The sequence below is a fragment of the Anabas testudineus genome, chromosome 4, assembly GCF_900324465.2.
Source record: "Anabas testudineus chromosome 4, fAnaTes1.2, whole genome shotgun sequence".
NCBI classification, from domain to species: Eukaryota; Metazoa; Chordata; class Actinopteri; order Anabantiformes; family Anabantidae; genus Anabas; species Anabas testudineus.
The window spans coordinates 15,254,572-15,275,440 of record NC_046613.1 but is presented as its reverse complement, the minus strand read 5'-3'; the positions used below and the strand labels follow the sequence as shown (position 1 = coordinate 15,275,440).

Genomic DNA, 20,869 nt, shown 5'->3' with positions numbered 1-20,869 from the left:
TTTAACGCATCCATCTTGTTTTGATACTGGCAGAGTTTGTACTTGAGGAGTGACTGTTTAATAAAATATGGTTTAAATTACGCTACAATGAGAAATGTGGAGGCAGCGTCATCGATAAATCCTGTGGATCAGGAAGCGTCTGTCAACCAGCACAAAGATGGTGAAGGTGGAGAAGAGAGATCACTGCTACTTAGATTTCTTTGTCTGTTTCTGTACATTATAACAGAATAATTTATTCTTTGTTAATTCAAAGTGCATGCATTTTTGTGTTGACGGGCCACTATTCTATTTATTCAGCTAAATGCTCAATGATCCAGGCTCGAATATAAAGTTTAATAATATACAAAGCTCACATTGTTCCACCTGCCAGACTTTCAGATCAGATTTTCAAACAGTACAATTAAAGAAATGTTTTTGAAATAGAAGCTCAAATGCAACGTGAGTTAGCACCGGTGGTTAATCTATAATATTACATGACAACATTTAGTTGTTGGTATATAACCAAAAAAAAAAAAGCAGTGGAGTAAAAAGTACATTATTTCCCTCTTACTTGCAGTGGAGAAGTTTTAAATTGAAGTTTTATAAGATTGCAGTGAAAGCAGCTAGATAAATCTAGTAGGACTGTACAAATAAAATGTATTTCTGCTATATTTCAGAGGCACACTGGGAGTATGTAACAGCACTACATTTATTTAGCAACCATAGTCCTCAATTACTCTTCAGATTAAGTTTAATACAACAACATCATCAACAACAATAACAGTAATATTAATAATCACCCATGTGAGATGAGCCGTTTTGCCAACAATAACTTATAAACTGTTTTTGTAAATGTTCATCGTTTCCACAGAGTCCGTGTCTAGTGCGCTGAGTGGCGACTCCTCTCTCCTCCGTATAGACGATCTCTGCTGTGGCTGTAGTAGGTGCGCTGAAGAGAAGCTCCTCTCCCACTCGCTGCTATGACCGAACCAGCGACCGGACCGCACTTTCTGTTTTGAGCAGTGACCGCTGCCTCTGAAATTTCTTTTGTGGCGTGTGGGTCAGTCGTACCTTGAACACTCAGTCGTTTATGGTCGCACGGTTGCGACTTTTGAATCGTAGCTGCTGGCCTCTGAGGCTAGCTGGCTAGCAGAGCAGTGACAGAGTGGAGCCAGCTGGTCGGACGGAGCCACAGTAACGTTAGCAAACAAGCTAATTAGCCAGAAAGACTGAGCCTGGATTACTGTCTTTAATCAAACCGAGCGCACGTCTGCGGCTTTACTCGCTGCGGGAAAAATGAAGATAACTGTGGATTTCGAGGAATGTTTGAAGGACTCTCCCAGGTTCAGGTGAGTCCTGACAACCAGGCTTTTGCCCCCTTTTCGCTCTTATTTATTTATCACAGGGGAAACATATCCAGGGAGCTGGTTGCTAATCTGCGCTAATTAGCAGTTGCCAGCTAGCTTTTCTGCCTTTACTCTTCTATTTTTGTCTCTTAAGAAAGCTGGAGAGACTGGGTGATGGGGCTAGAAAAACACAAACAAATAGAAACTCTGTGACACTCACACTTTATGTCCAGCTTACCCTATCTATTACTAATGCAATCCTACTGTCCTGTAATAAATCCTCACCTTAAAGAAGGTGAGTGTTGAGTTTTTACAGGCTATGGGACAGACACACCTCTCAGTTCAACAGCAGCACAAACTACGTCCTCCAGAATAAATAAACTGTTTATTAAACGCCTCTTCAGGAGAGTTAAAACACAAACTTGACACTTCCACCTTCATGAAAGAGGATAGAGTGCAGGTTTGTTGTAGGAGACTTGTTAGTTTTTGCTATGGTAGGTGTCCCTAATAATTTGACAGCTGAGTACATGTACAGTATCAAGCTGTCCCAGTGTTGTCTGAATATAAATTAAGTAAAGATTAAACTATATAAAATATAAAAAGGGGAAGTTACAACCCGCTCCAGTAGATTTCACTGGCCATTGTTTGAAAATTCAAGCATACAACTGCAAGATATGTAATGTATAGCATCTATTTTTTACTTCACACTAACCATATATTCTTGTTTTTATTTGTATTTTAAGGACTGGCGATTAAAGTTATGTTGTTTATGTTGTCCAGTACGGCTGCAGCTAATGATTTATTCATTATTCTGTTATTCAGTTAGTCTTTTAAATGAAAAATGGCCATCAAGCATTTTTATATTTCTTTTGTTATATTGTATACATATATATTTATATTTCACTAAAATTGTTTGCCACAATTAATTGAAACACAGAAAGTTGCAGTACGTTGACTAATCTTTTCAACTGTTGGTGAAATGTGTTTTTCACACTTTAGAAGCTGAAACCAATTAACTTTGAGGATTTTCACTAATCAGCTGAATTACTGTAGTTGTCATTGAATGTATCAGATTTACAGAGCCCATACTTTTTCTTCCACAAGCTTCATTATGTAGTAGAGACTAAAACCCACCATTATTTTAATGATTACATTCACTAGGAAGTTATATCTGAGAGAAGGACCTCTAAATAATCACAGGGTCGTCTCCAGAGTGTAAATGAGATCTTCAGCTGTTTTGTCAGGTTGTGGGTGTTCATGGGATGTATTCCTGGCAGCACAGTCACTTCCGACATCATCACTCACAACCTCCTTTTTTTTCCACTTTGTCGAGCAATAAAAGTTGTGTAAAATGTGATGTTTGCTTTCAGCTTCCTCCTCACTTGATTTGCGTTTTCCAGAGATTTAAGAAAGCACCTCCCTCCTCCTTCCCTCGGCCCCCACTCCCTCTGCTGCTGCTGCAACATCCTCTCTCACAAAAACAAGGAACAGATGTTAGAAACTTGTTTGCAAAAGAATGGGGCATTTTTTTTAAATCACAGTGTTTCCTTTAAGAGTACACTCAGGGTTGAAATACAGGAAAACTTTCCAGTCAGAAGTTAACTGTGATGACGACTGGGGTCTGAGGATCTAGGCTGTATATTATTACAGCTTTCTAATCTGATTTGCCCATTTCTTTAAGTGCTCTTTAAAAGCAGAACGTTTCTTTGTATAATGCCTGAGACTACAAATAACAGCTTTTCTTTACTGATTATTCATTTGGCCTATATATATAGGTCAAATTACCCAAAGTGACCATGATGACATTGTTATATGTTCAACTAACAGTTGACAATCAAGAAAACAATCAAACATGTTCAGTTTTGTATCAATTATTTAGCAAAATAGTAGATTTTTTTCATTAGTGGCTCATAAACTACTTATTTCAGCTCTTGTTGAAACTTACCTTTTAGTTTTTATTTTCCCTGAATGCTGAGTCACTTCAGACAGTTCGAAGTTGACTGTGTCAAACAAAGTGAGGAAGATTCATTATTATTATTATTATTATTATTATTATTATTTTTTTTTTTTTTTTTTTTTTATTGACGGTGTTGTTGTTACTATAATGGGGTGGGGTAATGATGTTTAATTTAAACATGTCAGTTTATATTTTGTCTTTTGGCATTTTTCTCTATTTTCACATCAGTTGTCAGTCCAAATTTAATTAATAAAGAAATGCAGCAAATCCTGTCAAAAACAGTAATTGACATTTTTACATTAAAAAAAGACTAAAACAATTACTCCGTTACCACATAATTTTTCACTTGAGCAGCTGAATGCAGCTTTAACTCAGATTTGCTAAATTCAATGCTGCTTGAATTTAGCAAATGTGATGCAATAATGCAAACAGCTTATACCAAATAGCTATTTATAATCATGTCTGCTGTACAGAAATGTACCACTGTATAAAGCCACTGTATAAAAACAGACCTGCTGGTATTTTAGTCAGTTTTTGCTCTGTGCCTCTCTAGTTTCAGAATCACATTATGAACACTCTCTAGCATGATCCTCTGCAGCAAGGTGTCACAGCTTAACACATACATAGTCCCATCTCAGTCTGTATTTCCGGTGACCTTTACCCTATGAGAGAGTCATCCTGATGTGTTGGGACTGATCAGAGTCCCAACGCACACCACAGCACATTTTTCCACTTCGACCACCATCATTTTACTCTTCATTTTTCCAACCCCAACTCGTTATGTTTGGCCAGAGAGGGGGACAGAGCTGGAGAGAAAGAGAGACTAGATGAAAACATGGAATATACACAAGCGTGAAGCAGCTTTCAGTCGCTGAACATCTGTTTCCATTTTGGTGTTTGCTTTCAACTTTGTGCCAGAGAATATGTAGCCCCCAAATGTGGAGAGAGCTGTTTTCAAGTGGTAATTTGGCACACCCCACATATTTTTTACTCTCACACTCATTTTAGTTGGGAAGCTGTCGTTGGTCATAAACCATGCTTTCAGCCCAGAGGAGAGATGCACTAGTGCAAAGATTATGTATTTTTGGCATTAAACCCTAGTAGCCTAGTTTTCCACTGGAGAATAGACATTAGACTCTGCTTCAAGAGCTTTCCTGGCTCTTCTTCAAGTATGAGAGTTGAAAATTCCCTTCAGAGGACCCAAGCATTTTTCCTCTCACGTAAACACATGTGGAAACAAATGTTTTACATATTCAATGTCCCTTTTGATCATACGAGGTCCCAAAAGAGGCTAGTTTAAGGACAATAATGATGATGATTGGTTTTCTGATTCTGTGAGCATCTGTGGAGCTGAAGTTGTGCAATATCCGATATTAAATCTCACAAGGAAGTGTCATAAGAGACAGATGGAGATATTTACCTAGTAGACACAAACTGCAAAGAAGTGAGCTAATCTGTGGAAGTCATTCTCATTTTAATCATTATAACATAATTTCCCGCTCCAGATTGGTCTTTGGTTCTGTGCCATCAAATGAAGTCACTGGCCAAACAGGAACACTTGCAGTTTCCCCTGAGTCACTGGCAGCAGCGGTAGAGCCAGCAGATCACTGCCAGTCTTCTTTAATACAGAACCCAGAGACTGATGAGTGCAGTAGGAGTGCTCATCATCTCTTGGGAGTACTGCAGCAGGCTTGGTAGTATGTGAGCTTGTTGCAGTTAGATTTAATTGAGCTGTGGTTCATTTCCCTTTAATGGTTATTAATAAAGGCAATTAACTGCTAATGAAAAGGGAGGAATGATGCTACTCCTGCTGTAATGAAATTGCTAGACTGAGTTGATTTTCAGGATTCACAGTAAATAAAATAAATGCAACATGATATACTTTAACTTCCAAATGTGTAAATATAGTTTCAGATCGTTTGGAGCCCAAAGAAAATGGCACTTATTTTTCATTTTAAGGTATTAAAATCTTGATGTTAATTGATTATTTGACAGAAGATAAATCAATATGTATGGCTTTAATGGATGGATTGGACAAAAAGTACACTTGGAAATGTCCTGTTTAATTTGTTTTTTCCAGTTTCTGAAATGTATAGCCAAACAATGAATTATTGCTATTTGCATTCCTGCTTGTTTTTAGTTGTGCTTGGTATTAGCTCATCAGTCACATTTGCTCCTTAGTCGTTACTGAAGGAAGTGAAATAGCTGTAGTTGTGACTCCTGCTTTCTCCTAAGTTTGTATTTCCTTCCTGCAACTTGTGTTTGATGTAGGAACTCTGAGGATGTAAACTGAAAACTGGCATTAAGGTTCAGTCATTACAACAGCAGAATTTCCCAAAGCTTGTGTAAGTGTTTATCATTGAGTAATGACATCATCTTGTTGATGTTGTTAAAGCTCGTGCGTCTGATGGTGGGATTTACCACAGTGGCCCTCCCCTCCATATCAATACCTCACTGCCGTCTAACAATTACAGGATCTACGTCACAGCGTTGGAGCTCACCCCATTCTTCTTGTTTTCATCAACAGCAACAGATTCAGTGTTGAATTGTCTTCACCAACACTGCAATTTTAGTCCAATGGCGTAAATCTTTTCTATGCTTATTAGTCAGGTGGGCAGGCATCACAAAGTAAATCAAAACAAATCAAACACTATACATAGTCTAATGGTCAGAGAAGCACAAGAGAAGAAGAAGTGACAGAACTCTGTGGACTACCACATAAAACACAATTAGAAAATGGTAAAGGAAGGTTTAAATGAAGAGCCATTCAACTGTCAGGCATCTAAATTGGATTAGGTACTTTATTTATTAGGTCATTTTGACGTAAGCCTCCTTCGGGCTCACTGTGAAGTTTCCAGCTGTGTCATGCAGAAAAATCTAAATATGGGATTTATAACATTACATCATTGTTTGGGGCAATAGAGTGGTTATAACATTAGGGCTGCAACTAACTATTTAAATTATATATAAGATATAAGTTTGTATCCAGTCTGTCTTTATATTGCCTGTTTGAACAACCGTCCATTACCTAAAGATATTCAGTTTACTATTACATAAGAAAACCCTCTCTATTGAGCAGTAGGTACTAGGTTATCTTCCAAAAATGCATATTGATTAACTTACTAATTACTAATTAGTTACTAATCGTTTCAGTTCTGTAGGACTGATCCTAATTGATAACCGTTTAGATAGTATCTGATAAGATTAGACGTCCAGAGAAGGAAATTCTAAATGTACGAGGAGCAGATGGTCTTTGAGTGTCAGCTTTTGTCTTTGAAGTGCCAAGATTTGCGCCACAGGCAGATTGGAGACTTTTTTTGTGTTGGCAGTGTGAATGTCAAACCTGTTTCATATAAGGTTCACACAGGCTGCTGCCAACAGCCATGAAGAGCTAAGAGGTACTACGTGATGTTTAGGTTATGGTCACTGAATATGGTGTCTCCTTGTAGTTAATGATCTCACAAACAAGAGAGGAACAACTACGACAGAAAGAATCCACAGCTTATCAGTTTCTGCTGTTAGTGATGGGTGGTTGTTTTAGTCGCCTACTACGAAAATAAAAATGTTTTATGTGGATGTTTACTGACTGTAACGACAGTAACACGTTCACATCAAACAAAAAACATATTTTAATCTATTTAGTAAGCAATTAAGTCAACATTTGTAAGTTCAGGCTTGTGGGATTTCGGATATTGCAGTTTATTTCAGATAGAGTTGCTATAGTGAGTCCTAAATCCTGAACATTACTTAGTATTTTTGCAATTCCGGTTCCCTCTTCTGAAAATAAATGGGATTTTCTGGTGTTTTCTTTTTTTTTCACAGACTAAGGTCTGTGGTGAGCAAATGTTAAAAATCTCCTACTTCTCTTTGTCATTTATAACAGTATCAGACATCATTCACTATTTTTTTTTTAGAATTTTTTATAGCCAAAGCAATTAATCAGTCAACAAAATAATTGGCACATATAATAGTGAAGGTGATCATTAGTTGCATCAGTTTGTTCAACTGACCACTATAATCAATCTTCCTGATGTACAGTACTGTGTACTGTCAGGCGTATATTGCCACTTTGCGTGATCTTGGTCAACTTAAAGAGAAGTAGGAGCCAAACATTCCCTCAGAGATGCTGAATTAGCCTCTTTGTCACTGATGTGGTTTACAAGGCAGGGTTTTTTTTTTTTCTTCTTCATGCGCTGTAGTCTGGTTCATACCACACGTCTCTCTTTATTTAGTCCCGGCTTCACCCTCACACCCAAACAGCGTAGATCCCTAATTTTCTATTGTTTCATGTAGTGAAAAAGCTAGTCGCAGTTTCCTTTTACTTTTCTGCTGGAATTTTATTGCTACCCGCTTTGTCATAGAGGGAGAGTCCTCTCTTAGCTATAAAGGTCAACAAATGTGGTGGTGAGTAAAACCAGACACTGAGCAGTCATAGCAAATGTACTTGAAACGGATCACATGAACTCTGGGGCATTTGCTTCTTTAATAGAGTTGACAGTTTGTTTAGCATACTTGAAGCAAGAACTAAGATTTAATGACTTACTGTATACAGTGACAAGAAATAGTAAGTGAAGTATGTGCAGTGTCCATATTAATAAGATGCCTGGTGTGAACTGGTCTTCTGAGGTTCTTTTGGGTTGAGGTCAGTGGATTTTATCTCCAAAGCCATTCTGTCGTACTTTGATGTTTAGGGTCATTGTCCTGCTGTATCACTTAGCTTCTTCTAAGCTTTATCTTGCAGACAGACACCTTGACATTATCCTGTAGGATATCTTTCCGCCTCTGTGATGGCAAGTGGTCTAGATCTAAAGGCAGCAAAAAAGCCCTAAATCTTGATGCTTCCTCCACCATACTTCACTGTTGGTAATGTTTTTCATGTCAGTTTCCTTTTTCTGCCATTGTTTAATCAGTCCACAAAACATTTTCCCACTTGCATTGTGAAGTGTCAGAGTGGTCTTCAGAAAACTTCTGGTGTGCTGTAGTGTTTTTTGGGAGAGAACACTCAACTGCGATGTCTTGTCCATGTGCATTTTCATTATTTTCTGACATTTTATAGACAAGATTGAACAAAATGGTAATTTACTGATTCTTACAGGAAGTACAACTTACATCAGAGGGTAATAAACAATTTAATCAGTAAACGATTAACTGATAATTGATTATTAATATTCCCTACTATTGATTAAGGGGATTGCTGAAAATGTTTTCATTCCCAGTCTCACAGTCTTATGCTCAGATCTATACAACATAAGCCATTCTGTTCTCATTTCTTCTTTAGTTTACACTAGTTTACATTATTATGCTGTGAGAACATGGGTGAAAAACAATTAAAGACAGTTCATTTTAAGGTTTATATAAACTATGTGGTTTCACTTTGTATGTGCTTTATTGCGCAGTGACTGAAGGACCATGTAATGTAAATACTGCAACAAGGGAACTGTTGATTGACCTCCAGAAATTATCTCAGTTAGTCCTTGAACTTTTTAATGAACAATGAATATAGTGATTTGAGCAGAGAGGCCATTTATTATACAAAGTTAAACATGACTTATTCCTTAGTGGCTAAAGTGTTTCCCCAGCACACTTGCAGTGCACCAACTTAAATGTTTTACTGTGCCCCTGCCTCTAAACCAGATGTGATTTTAAACAGCACTGGGTAGCAGCATGCACATAATGAAATTATATACTGTATACTCTAAGTTTATTCAACCAAATCACTTATCATTTATAAACCTGAGTGGATCCTGAGACTCTTGGCAACGTGAGTCAGCTTCAGAGGTGATATCTCTGTACTTTGGAGTTCATGTGTCTCCTGTGTACTGTAACAGCCATGTCTCTGAACTAAAGCAGTACTATACATACTATTGACCTACTCTAGCCCCACTGTAGCAGTGTGGCAATGTTACTACTGTTCTTTCAAATTATGGGATTCGTTCTTTGTTTTGTTTTTTTAATAAATGGAAAACATATATTAGAATTGTAGCTCTATATGAGAGTATGTGTCAACCTGTTGATTTTGCTGTTTCATCAGAATCCTTGGACCCCATTGGGAAATCATCTGTAAATCTATAAAGAGTGTTCATTCAGCAGTCAGCATTTCTGTATCAGTCAGTGTGCTAGGCTGAGTAGTGCTTGTGCTTTTTGCACAGTGGATATGAGTATTTTCAAGGAATTTTTTTGTATGAAAAAGAAATGTATGTTTAGATTTATACATGTACTGTGTCTTTCATTCTCGCCTCTGTTCTGTTCATTACCCAGATTAAGGCTGGACATGCTCCAAGTTCAGGGCTGTGAGGCAATTGCTCAGTGTTTCATTTCGTCAAGGCCCCTCCTTTTCTTATCCCATGTCAGCACTTTTACAAGTTCACTCTGCAGGCTCAAGTTTCCAGATTAGAAGGAACTAGTCATGTTCTTGTTGGGGCCAAATCCAGAGCGTCACTGACTGACGGCACATTAAGTTTTACTTCTAAACCATTACTTTTTTCTAGGAAAGACGACTGAATGCCCCTGAACATTTCCAGAGCAACGTGCTTTCGATTCACTCATTTATACTCTTTCACATCTGTAAGGAGCTGTGAGTACAGCAGCACATGTGTCCTGCTGTGTGCAACTATATAGATGCAGGTTCAAACTTTGTTTAGTTTTTTTTTAATAGTAATTATATTTTGTGTGTCCCTACCTTTAAGAGTTCTTTACATCATGTACTTAAAATAAGAGTATACTGTTAGAGAATAGTATCAACAGAAGCATTTGCATGTTCATGCTTCAGTTTCATAGCAATTTTGAATGATTTGCTGTTATTGTGCCTTGATCTAATATCTGAGTAATTATTGTGTCCTAAATGATTTTTTTCCTCAATCTGTGTTTGTGGTACTCTGCACCACTGCATTGGTAAAAGCAAATGGCCAGTCTGTAAATGGAAAATGTTACAATACACCAAATCCTCAGGTCACAGACTAGATCCTGTCACAGAGAAAGACTTTGCCTGTAGCAACTTACAAAAAACAGGCAAAGGGCTCATAACATGCTCTTTAGCTTATGACCAAGGTTAATGTCTGTGTGAGAGAGACAAGCTCTTTATTGCCCTTAACCCTATGTCTGCCCTCCTTGTCTACTTAAAGTCTTTTTCCGCTGTGTTTGAGTTATTAACAAAACGTGATGTTAGTAACACAGTGATGCTGCTCTGTGATATTGTTCCCATGTTGCAAACCTTTCTCTTGATGAGGTTTGTTGAATTAAACAATGTATTGAACTGTTGCAATTTCATGTTATTCAAATGTAGGTTTGCATTTACAAATGAAAGTACATGTCAAGTCAAGCTTTTTTTGCATTAATAGACATACTTTAAGCAGTAAAGGTTTAGCTGCCAGAGACCTGCCACTTATTTGAATTAGGCTCATGCCAGTTTCTCAAGCCTCAGCACTTTGCTTTTGGCATCCACATAGTTCAGCTTGTTGAGTGATGGAGTTGCTGCCCGTGCATGCTCTTGTAGGTGTATAGGCATATATTCATTTCAACCATGTCTATTTAACCAGCCTGCACGTTTTTAAATTTAGCAACAGATCACCTCTCCTCAAGAAGGTAAGGACTTTGATGATTTAATCATAGACGAAAGACGAGCAGATTTTTAGAGGGGCCAGGCTCTCCAAAAATATTTTTTATCTCTTTAAATGTATCCTTGTTTTAACGAAAACGTAGTTTCTAAGAATAAAGACATTTATATTACTTCATCATCTGCAGCTGTTTATGCAAATGAATGGTCATTATTTACATTTATGTAAATAATAATAACATAACTGACATTTTATTTCCTGCCTTTATTGTGGACTTATATCGACTACAATAAAATTGACTTTCAAACCAGCAGTTTTTTGTGTGTGATATATGGGTAAACAGAACCACAAAATGTAAATGACGTGGGAATTTAACTAGGCACAAGATCATGCAGTGTTTTATAATGGTATGTACAGGCAGCTAACCCTAATCTGAAGAAGAGTGATGTGGTCAAATCTCTTAGTTCTGGTTAGGATTCTTCCAGCAGAACTGATAGACTAGTAGTCTTTAAAAACTCTAAGACACTGGGCATCCGTCAAAACACAGACTGTAGGAAAACGTAGCTTGTAGGTTGTTGATCCTGTGGAGAACCAAGCTGTGCTTCATCACGTTTTAAAAGGCACACTGCCAGACCTGACTCCAGCCTTGCGGCATTACCCAAAATGGCATCTCTCAGTTTGGCTGCGTCTGATGGTGTGTGTGTGTGTTTCTGCAGGTGCTGATGTCAGTACTCTAAGTATATACTATCATACATTCAAATTGTAGTTTTCAGTGACTGTAATTGTAGAATTAGAGCATGTTGGTGAAGTTAAATTATTACGTTTAACTTCCTCCCAATGCTGATGGAGGATGCAACAGTTGGGTGAATATTTGATTGGTAATTGGTAAATAAAGATCAGAAATATCCAATGTCCAAGACCAAGATCATGGTCAGTGTTGGTTATAAATGTGCTGCCCTGATGTGTGTGCTGTTTATAACTTTTACTGTATATAGAGTAGAAAGGTTATTTTTGATAATGTGGTAAATCAAACTAAATCCAATAATATGTGTTTTACATTTGAATTGTCTTGCTGTGTCTCTTATCTCTGTTTGAATGACACAGTGAAGCTGATAGTACTGACACTTGATTTCATTTTTTAAAACCTTTTATTCTGTTCCTGCAGAGCTACCATCGAGGAAGTGGAGGGGGATGTGTGCGAATTGGAATCCAAGCTCGACAAAGTGAGTACCACCCATGGAAAACATTGCTTAATTGTTCATTTGTTATACTGTATGAACAGGCAGCTACAGAGGCCATCCTGTAAGTGGAAAGTTGCAGGTTTGTTTCTGGCTTTGTCTCCAGTATTTCCTCTGGCAGATCGCCTTTGAGTAATATGAATATAGACACTGTGCACTTGGTTTGCTCTTTGATGAAATATGCAGGTGTCTGTGTTTCACAAGTGTATGAAGAAATCTCCAATACATTGTAGTATGTGCTGTAATTGTAATCATTTCAATTGTCAGTACATCTGTTGGTTAAACTCTAAAGACATTTTTTTCCAACCATTGCCTTTACTTAAGCTTTTTAGATTAATTATTTAAAACTAAATAATTTGTGCAAATGTCTTTACATTGTTAATCATTTATTTAAACACATCTGAAATGTCATGAGTAATTGTATTTAGGTTGATTTAGTGAAAATAGTTTAATTAGGTGTCTTGTTACTTGAGTTTAATTTCATACTTTTCTACCAGTAACAGTTCCTAAACCCCATTGTCTTTAACATAACTCCAACGTGTTATCTCATGCTCCTGCTTCACTGTCACTTCTCCTGTTTCATGGCAGATCAGACTTGTGCCATATTTTCCAGTTATTATTTTCTTCTGTCTATGAAATTTTTCCAAATGCTCCCTATCCTCCACTTCTAATTTTCAAACATGTTGATTCATCTGTGTGAGGTACTCGCTCAGCATTGTCATCCACAGATACATCATTAGACCAACCAATTCATCATCATATTTGTTGCTATTTTAATAATTGGTTATTGATTTTATCATTTAATTGTCAAAGTGTGCCCATGGCTCTGTACACTATAAACGTGTTGCCAAGAAGCCTTTAATCCTATTTTATTCAAGAGAATGCACATTTCTTGACTAAAATCGTTAAAAATATTTATTGGGCAGTCCGACAGTCCATATGGGTTGAGTTCTTTTTTCTCCTGACTATGATGGAAAAATGAGGTTGCAGATCCTTAAAAACAAGCTGAAGCCTTTTTTCGTCTCTTTGTCATAGTTGCCATCTGCAATGTGCTGATTCCACAGTGTGTTTTGGCGTATTCTTGTTTTTCTTTACTCTCTTTTTAATGGCTAACTTTCACACAGGAACTCTTTTAATGACAATAACATTCTGCCCTTTGGGGTTATTTCCTGTAGCTGTTTCATATTACTTTCTCATTCCTGGAGAATTGCATCACTTTTCATCTCACTAAACCAAAGTAATAATAAAACAGTATATTGTAATTTAGTAGTAGTACCCTACTGTGATAAGAAACTTGTCCTGGGCCCCTGCAGCGCTGTGAGCTTGTTAACTAACTGAGGATAAGACCTCTAACTTGGAAGATCCCAGATCGTTGTTCCTGGACTTACAGTCTCACAGAGTCACACCCTCCTCCTCACCCCACCACTGTGACTCAGCCCTGGCCTCACTTCCCCTCTTGCTCCAGAGAGGAAGGATCTGTTGGACAGTGGGTGTGTGTGCTAAGCACGCCTGCAGTTTTTTTTTGTGTGTGTGTTGATGGGTGGAGTTGAGAGAAAATGGACTGAAGACACCAAAGTTTAACTTTCTGTTGGAGCTTCCCAGCTGCAGTTGCACACAAAGCCACGTTAAATCAAATGTAAACACACCTCTAACTCTGCCAGGTGCTCAGTCCTGACTGTTCTTTTTTCCAATCACGTGGCCGAGTTCAGATGTTCATACAGGTTAGATTGAGATATCATTTAACTGTGTTGGTTCCTTTCTACTATGTTTTTTCTTGCACCTGTCAAACACCTAATGCACGACTTCTAAAACCAAATGTCTTTTAAGTATTTTAAATTCAAAGTTTATTTATATAGTGCCAAATTACAACAGAATCATCTCAAGACACTACACATAATGTCAGAACCTTATAAATTCATAGAGAGAACTCAACAGTCGGCCTTTAGCAATTACAGGGTGACAGTCGAGAGGAAAAACTTCCTTTAACATTAGAAACCTCTGGTAGAACCAGGCTCACTGTGGGTGGCCATCTGCCTTGACTGGTTGGTATGAGTGTACAATAGATAGAGAAGAATATGGTAGACAATAAAAAGCCACAGACAGGACTCAATCAGGGAGAATGCCAGCAGCTTCCAGATGCAGCCAGCCAATATGACCTGGAACAATTGGCTTCCTCCAATGATAAAGACCTGGAAGAAGGTTAGAAGAAGGCACAAGAGAGGGAGGGAGAAGAAAAGCAAGAAGCAGAGAGAGAGGCACACAGCCTATGTGCTCATGTGCTGAAAGAGAAAAAACTGAAGGAAACAGAAGCATCTTAAAATCTGATCAGACTTTAATAGGGAGCCAGTTAAGGGAAGCTAAGATTGGTATAATGAAGGAATATTTGGTTTGAGACCAAGTTAATTTGTTTATTAATATAATTGAATATCAAATGAACATTTTGCAAAATACCCAGTGTCAATTGTTTAATCAACATTTGAGCAGCATTATGTAGATAAAGAATCTGTTCTTAAAATAATTTACTTAGTTTTAATTAGTGATTTAATTAGTGATCCAAACCATTAATAAATTTTTTGCAAAATACCCAGTGTCAATTGTTTAATAAAGGCTTTCATGACGGAGCAATGAGCATTTTGTGTTTCACATGTCTATTAATTGATTGGTGATCCTTGATTGATGCTCGTTTTATTAATGTAGATTTTAAATATATCTCTTTGGTTTAGTTGTTTGGCTGCAGAGGCACATTGAGGTTCTGTGTCATCTTCTGTGTAGGAGTGGATGGAGAACAGCCAGCGTTTGTTGTGAATTTACAAAACCTAAAATTATCTTTGCCCCCAATGAGTCAGGAGAGAACAAAATGCCTGCTAATTACCAGGAAGCTAACTAAATATCTTGTTTTTCCACACTTTACAGCACCAATCTCTACTAATTCATCTCTGTTTGTTTAGAAGCAAACTTATTTTGAATAAGAAGAAATGCCCAGCACTGTTTCTAGTTTCTCTTCATTCAAGTCTTATCACCCTTTTTCTCACTCCTGTTACTGCAATTTTAATTTCTCCTCAAAACATTTGCCTTTCTCTTTGTTTCTCTTTAGTTGGTGAAGTTGTGTATTGGAATGATTGATGCTGGAAAAGCCTACAATGCAGCCAACAAGCAGTTTGTAAACGGCATCCGGGAGCTAGCCCAGCAGTCTACCAAAGATGAGGTCATCGAGGTAAAAAACAGTCCGGCTTGATGTCAAACAATGTGTTAATTTCCCTTTGCCTATGTGTTTAGAATTTTTTAAAAAAGAAACCTGTGACTTCACAGTTTTGCATATTCAGATTTTTAAGAGACATGTTTGTATGCATATTTTCTCAATTGAGTGTATTAATTCCTGATGACATTACCAGATTAAATCTAAATTTTTAGCAATGAGTTCCAGTAAAATCCTGTACTGTCCACTGGGTCTTGCTGAGGACATGTTTTGTTTTGTTTTCTCACATGAACTTTTCATGGCGAGGCAAGCACTTCCTCTCCTCCTTTGTGTATTTTGTACACTGGTTTGAAGTTGAGTCATTGCATGTACTTAAATAGAGTAACTTAGCCAAAAGAATTTTTTTTAACAAACTGCAACTGTGTCTCCATAAAGGCCATGGTTTCTTTCTAGCCATATCTGTCCAACACAACAGTTTGTATCTGTAGCATGTGGTAGAAATTTGCATTTAATCTTATTTGTTTATATTTATTGTGTGTGCTGTGCAAATGTTTTTGTTGGTTGTTATATTCTTATGCTCTATGGGTAGGAATACAGAGTGACATTGCCTTTGTGTCCGCCCTCATCGCTGGCCTTCTTTTCTCTCCACAGTCCAGTCTCACCAAGTTTGCAGAAAGCCTGCAGGAGATGATCAACTATCACACGGTATGCTATCACTGCCATGTGAAACCGGATGTACTAGTATTTTTCTTTCCTTTATACTGCTGGGTGATGACAAAAGTCAGCTGGACTGACGGTCTGTAGCAGCTTTTAGCAGTCAAGACAAGACAGAAAATTAGTTTGTAAGCCACTGATTTAAGAAAGTAAAAGATGTGCAGGAAAATGCTATATTGCTTTCATCTGCTTCCACTTAGCTATTTTGAAATAGGAGGACATGGCTATAATAAGTCGCTTCCAGGTAGGATTTCACATTAATGTGAAAATGCACAGAAGCATCCTTCATAAAAAGTGCAGTTTTTTTTTTTACCAGGACATAATGTCACTGTAGCTTTGGGCTTTTATATAACTTCAGACAAAACAAAGATGTTGCTTCCCCCAGTAAATGAAGTCCATTGTATATAAAGAAGAATTCCTGTCTCATAAAACCTATTCTCCTCAGTGTTCATCTATTAATTATGTGTTATGAATATGAAGATGGAGATGAACATGGTCCTGCTCAGCTTTTTACAATGTGCTTGTCCTCCTACAGACAGATACAAATGTAAATGATTAACCATTCCAGGCTTCAGTCAGAGCATAATTGCCTTATTAGCCTTATATATTAAGTAGCATGTTTTTGTAATGCACTTGACTTACTTGGGTCTTGGATTAAAGAAATATTTTATTCCTTGTTTTGTCCTTTTTCATTCCCCACTAAGCTTTCCAAAGGACATGTCTGATTACGTAGCTGTTCTGTTCCCTTGATAGTCTCCTCACTTGTCAGTCTATGGTAGACATAACACTGACATTTGAAAATGGAGACACAACTTTCCTTTGTCTTCTCATTAAGATGACTGAGATGAGCTGAAAACAGGCACAGGGTGAGCTGGAGGCTCCTCTACACTCAATCTTCCCTTTATCTAGCTTGGCATGACTTATTTTTATGAGCTCTGCATAACTTGTTCAGAGGGAGAGTCTGGCCAGCTTTTTAATGTTTTTGACGTGTTAATTAAAGTAAATAGTTAATAGTTAAAGCCAGGAGTAGGTCTAATGCTACCATGGAGTTCAACTACTGCAGTTGGATAATTAGGAAATTAATTTACATGCACTTAACAAACTAGGTTACTGTAAATATGCATATACTGCACATGCAGCAGATGAGTGCTCTAATTCTTCCTCAAACTCACTAATTTGGAAGCATTTAATTGGAATTGTTTAATGACTGAAGATGCCACTTCCTGATTTTATTATTATTTTTTTAAGTCAGCTTTTTTGAGAAAACTAACTGGAACTGGTTTACTGAAGTAAACACTGATTTCACAGACAGTCTTTCATGGAAGAAATGAAAGTCTAGTGAAACTAACAATGTTAAGGAAGCTGCTGTTCTTCTCGTGAATCAAAAATGGTAGATTAAAGGCCAATTTTTTGTTTTTGGTTTAGGTTTATTTGATCACTTTATTAGATGCGTGTTCCATGTCCTTCAATGTGAGAATTTATGCATATATATTTAGACACCACACAATTAAAAGAAAAAAATAAAACCTGATTAATAATGAAGTAATAAGTAAGTCGTTTTTCTCATGAATCTTATCCTTTGAAAGTTTGGAAAATAACTTTATTAATAGAGATGTGAAAGCTAAATGTGGCATTATATTCCTTCCTTGGGCTTAAGAGGAAAACAAATGCCGACTAAAGATCACGTTTCTGATTCTACTGATGACGTTTCTCTCTTCAAGGAGTTAGTGGTTAGTAACAGTTTTTTAACTAGTATCTAAAAGAAGCTGGGTGGGGGTGTATTAGTCATGGTAGAGTAGAGTCTTTCCTCGCCAAGTCGTATTAGCTTCTCTGACTAGTCCCCTAAAGTGTAGCCCTGTGACTGTGACTCAACAGTGTAGACTGTGGTCACATCAGCTGACTGTCAGATAGATTTTTACCACTCAGCGATCTTTTAGCACACGATCCACTCAAACACAGTGCTCAATCTGTTTGTCACTGATGGCTTCTTCTACCACACTGCTCACATTGTCTTGTCTGGCCATGAAGTCCCACTGAAGCCCTATTTAGAGAGAAGGGTTTGTCTGGGCCTTTGCTGGGCAGCTCGTTCTTTTAGCAAAGCATGTAGGTTAATGAGCATTTGACTCGCAGCTGAAAATAAATGAAACACGTCATTTCTCATGTTTATGTCTTTATGAGGGGAGTTTACAGAGTCAGCATGTTTGTGCAGATTTAGCTGCTTAATTGCACCCTGTAATGTTAACAGAAATCCTTCTAAACAGGAGTCCTGAATGCTGACTACTAAAATGTCCTGTGGCCTGGAAAATGAAAACCTTTATCATGTTTTGCTGCTTTCTCAGAGAAAGTGCCTTAAGATGTTTAATGCTTGAATTGCCTAACTAACTACAGAGAAGCTTTTTCTCCAAACAGGAAAGAGTAACCTCTCTCTCTCTTTCTTTCTCCACAGATATTATTTGATCAGGCCCAGAGGTCAATCAAGACCCAGCTTCAAACATTTGTCAAAGAGTGAGTATTAGTTGAATAAGATTAGTAAAGCTGGTTATATCTCTGAGCACTCTAAGCTTTTGAAGAATGACCTAAATTTACTGGTTTGTGTCATCTCTGCACAAACCAGTAAAACCACAGCACATTAACATTTTAGAGATTTAGCTCAGTGTGATGGACACAGAAAATGAACATACAAGAATGTACCTGCTGTTCATATCCGTGTTGGAAAAAAAGCAGTAGATGTGGGGAAAAAGAAGCGATGTCTTTAAATTATAAACACGAAAAAAGAGGCTCAAGGGATGTCTCATCTGATCTGTACAGGATGCGTAGTGTCACTAAATTAAATTGCTATATATAATATTTTTAATTCACATCTAGTGTAGAGCTAGTTTCCCTGCCTAATATGGCCCTGAATTCTTGACTGCTTGTATTATTACAGGAAGCCGTGGAGGCTTCTGGTTTATTTCATTATAAGGATTAGCAGTTTAGGATAAACACCCACATCAGTGGCACCCATCTTTCTCAGAGGAAGCTGGGAAACATGTTCCCTTACAACTATTCACTAGCTTGCAGCACTCAAATGAGGCTTAATCTCACTTGTGCAAAAGACAACAAATGACTAATGCGGCGCACACACAAAGTGTGCCTGTTTTGTCTTTCTTCGCCAAATTAGCACTTCCCATTCTCTCAGACTGAACTTTGCATTTACAAGAGCTGCATCAGGCCATTTCAGCAAATCTTTGTTCGTTTTGGATTTCCAGCTGACCAAGTAGTATGAATACACCCTTGAGCTTTGTGTTCCTGTTGCATGACCATTGATGTGTTGCTACAGATATAGAGAGAGGTTTGCTTCCTTTAACATGTCACCTTTACCCTTAAGTCTTAAAACAGAGGGAAATGCCTTATCTAACTGAGGTCAAAGTTTGTACCTCTTTATGCATTTTTGGTATTTTCCTGTAACTCTTAGTCTTACTGAAAGAAACTGAACTACGTCTGTGTATATTGCTAATAAATCTCTCTCCCTCGTAAAGTGACCTACGCAAGTTTAAAGAGGCCAAGAAACAATTTGATAAGGTGACTGAGGACAAGGAGGCAGCCCTGATTAAGAATGCCCAGGCACCCCGCAACAAGCAGCACGAGGTGGAAGAGGCCACCAACATCCTCACTGCCACACGCAAGTGCTTCCGACACATCGTCCTTGACTACGTCTTACAGGTACCATCATTTTACAAATTAAATTTGTAGTTCTCTGTAAGTGACGCATAACAAACAGCAGTTTTTGCACAGAAACTGACCTTTCTAGAAATTAGCAGTTGGAAGTAAAACGTAGTATTATAGTACCAATTGTCGATGTGGAATTCATCGGAGTGGCTGTAGCTCAGAATCATAGCTACATCACCTTCAACAGGACTTAAGTAATTTAATTAAAAAGTTTGTTGCGAGTAACTAAACATTTTAAGGAGTTTGTGTTAATTTTCACATTAGGACTCACTTAATCTCGTAGCCTGATGTCAGTAGTGCAGTGTGCCACAATCTTCTTATGACCAATGAGCTATTATGTAGGATGAAGGCATGAGGAAGGGAAATGATTCATATTTTTCGGGTAAGACTATTTAGGAACAAGCAGAAGAGGAAGAAAGCAAGGGGAACTACATTAGAACTGAAAATATGTTTGATTCATTATAATTCACAAGCTCACTATAAAGTAAATGTAGATCTATCAAGTCTACTACCATAGAAATGTCAGGAGTTACAATTTTATTAAGGCAATATTGTGAGACATTTACTTGCTGAACAGTGGTTTTTTAGATGGTGAATCATTGTACACCAGAAAATTACTGGCGTCAAACAAACCTGTGTATTTAAATTAAATCCTTTCGTGTAAATCTCTTCTTTCTTATTGTGCTCTTGTCAATTTGTTTACATCTGTTGGACCTTTTATGACAAATCCACAGTGATGTTTTACACCTTGACCTCTCGCAGTGCAAAATCCTCATTTATCACTGAGTGTGTGAACAGTTGAGCCCTGAGTCTCTACTCTTGACCACAGTAGCATCTACCAGCCCTGTTAGTGAATGTCTCTCCACAGAAACAGACAAAGCTGCACTGACGCAGTTCGCTTCAAAATTAGACAGTAAAAAAAAATAAAAATAAAAAAACAGGTTTCACAATAGGCTTGGCAGTTTGCTTCAGTGGTTCACTGCATAATCACTCTCTCATAAAATGAGGTCTTGCTGTGAGAAATTAGATTTTATCTTGCGTGTTACTTATACTTATAGGAAATCTATAAGCATAGCAGCTCGTGCAGCTGATTTAAATGAGTCCTGCTTAAAGGTTCACATGTCGGTGTTGCTGTCAGCACTTTGAAAATGCAGAAAACTTTTGCAGCTGTGCTTGCA

General features: G+C 37.6%; 1 protein-coding gene across 1 annotated transcript in view; it reads left to right on the top strand.

Moving 5' to 3' along the window:
• Positions 1-915: 915 nt before the first annotated feature.
• The window catches only part of LOC113152119 (arf-GAP with coiled-coil, ANK repeat and PH domain-containing protein 2), a 45,078-nt gene continuing 25,124 nt past the window's right edge, over positions 916-20,869 (top strand). Inside the window, exons 1-6 of the mRNA XM_026345160.1 lie at positions 916-1,328; positions 12,001-12,058; positions 15,168-15,287; positions 15,921-15,974; positions 18,430-18,488; positions 19,502-19,685. Coding sequence (XP_026200945.1) covers positions 1,276-1,328; positions 12,001-12,058; positions 15,168-15,287; positions 15,921-15,974; positions 18,430-18,488; positions 19,502-19,685 — 528 coding nt within the window. The 5' untranslated portion in view covers positions 916-1,275. The remainder of the gene's footprint in view (positions 1,329-12,000; positions 12,059-15,167; positions 15,288-15,920; positions 15,975-18,429; positions 18,489-19,501; positions 19,686-20,869) is intronic.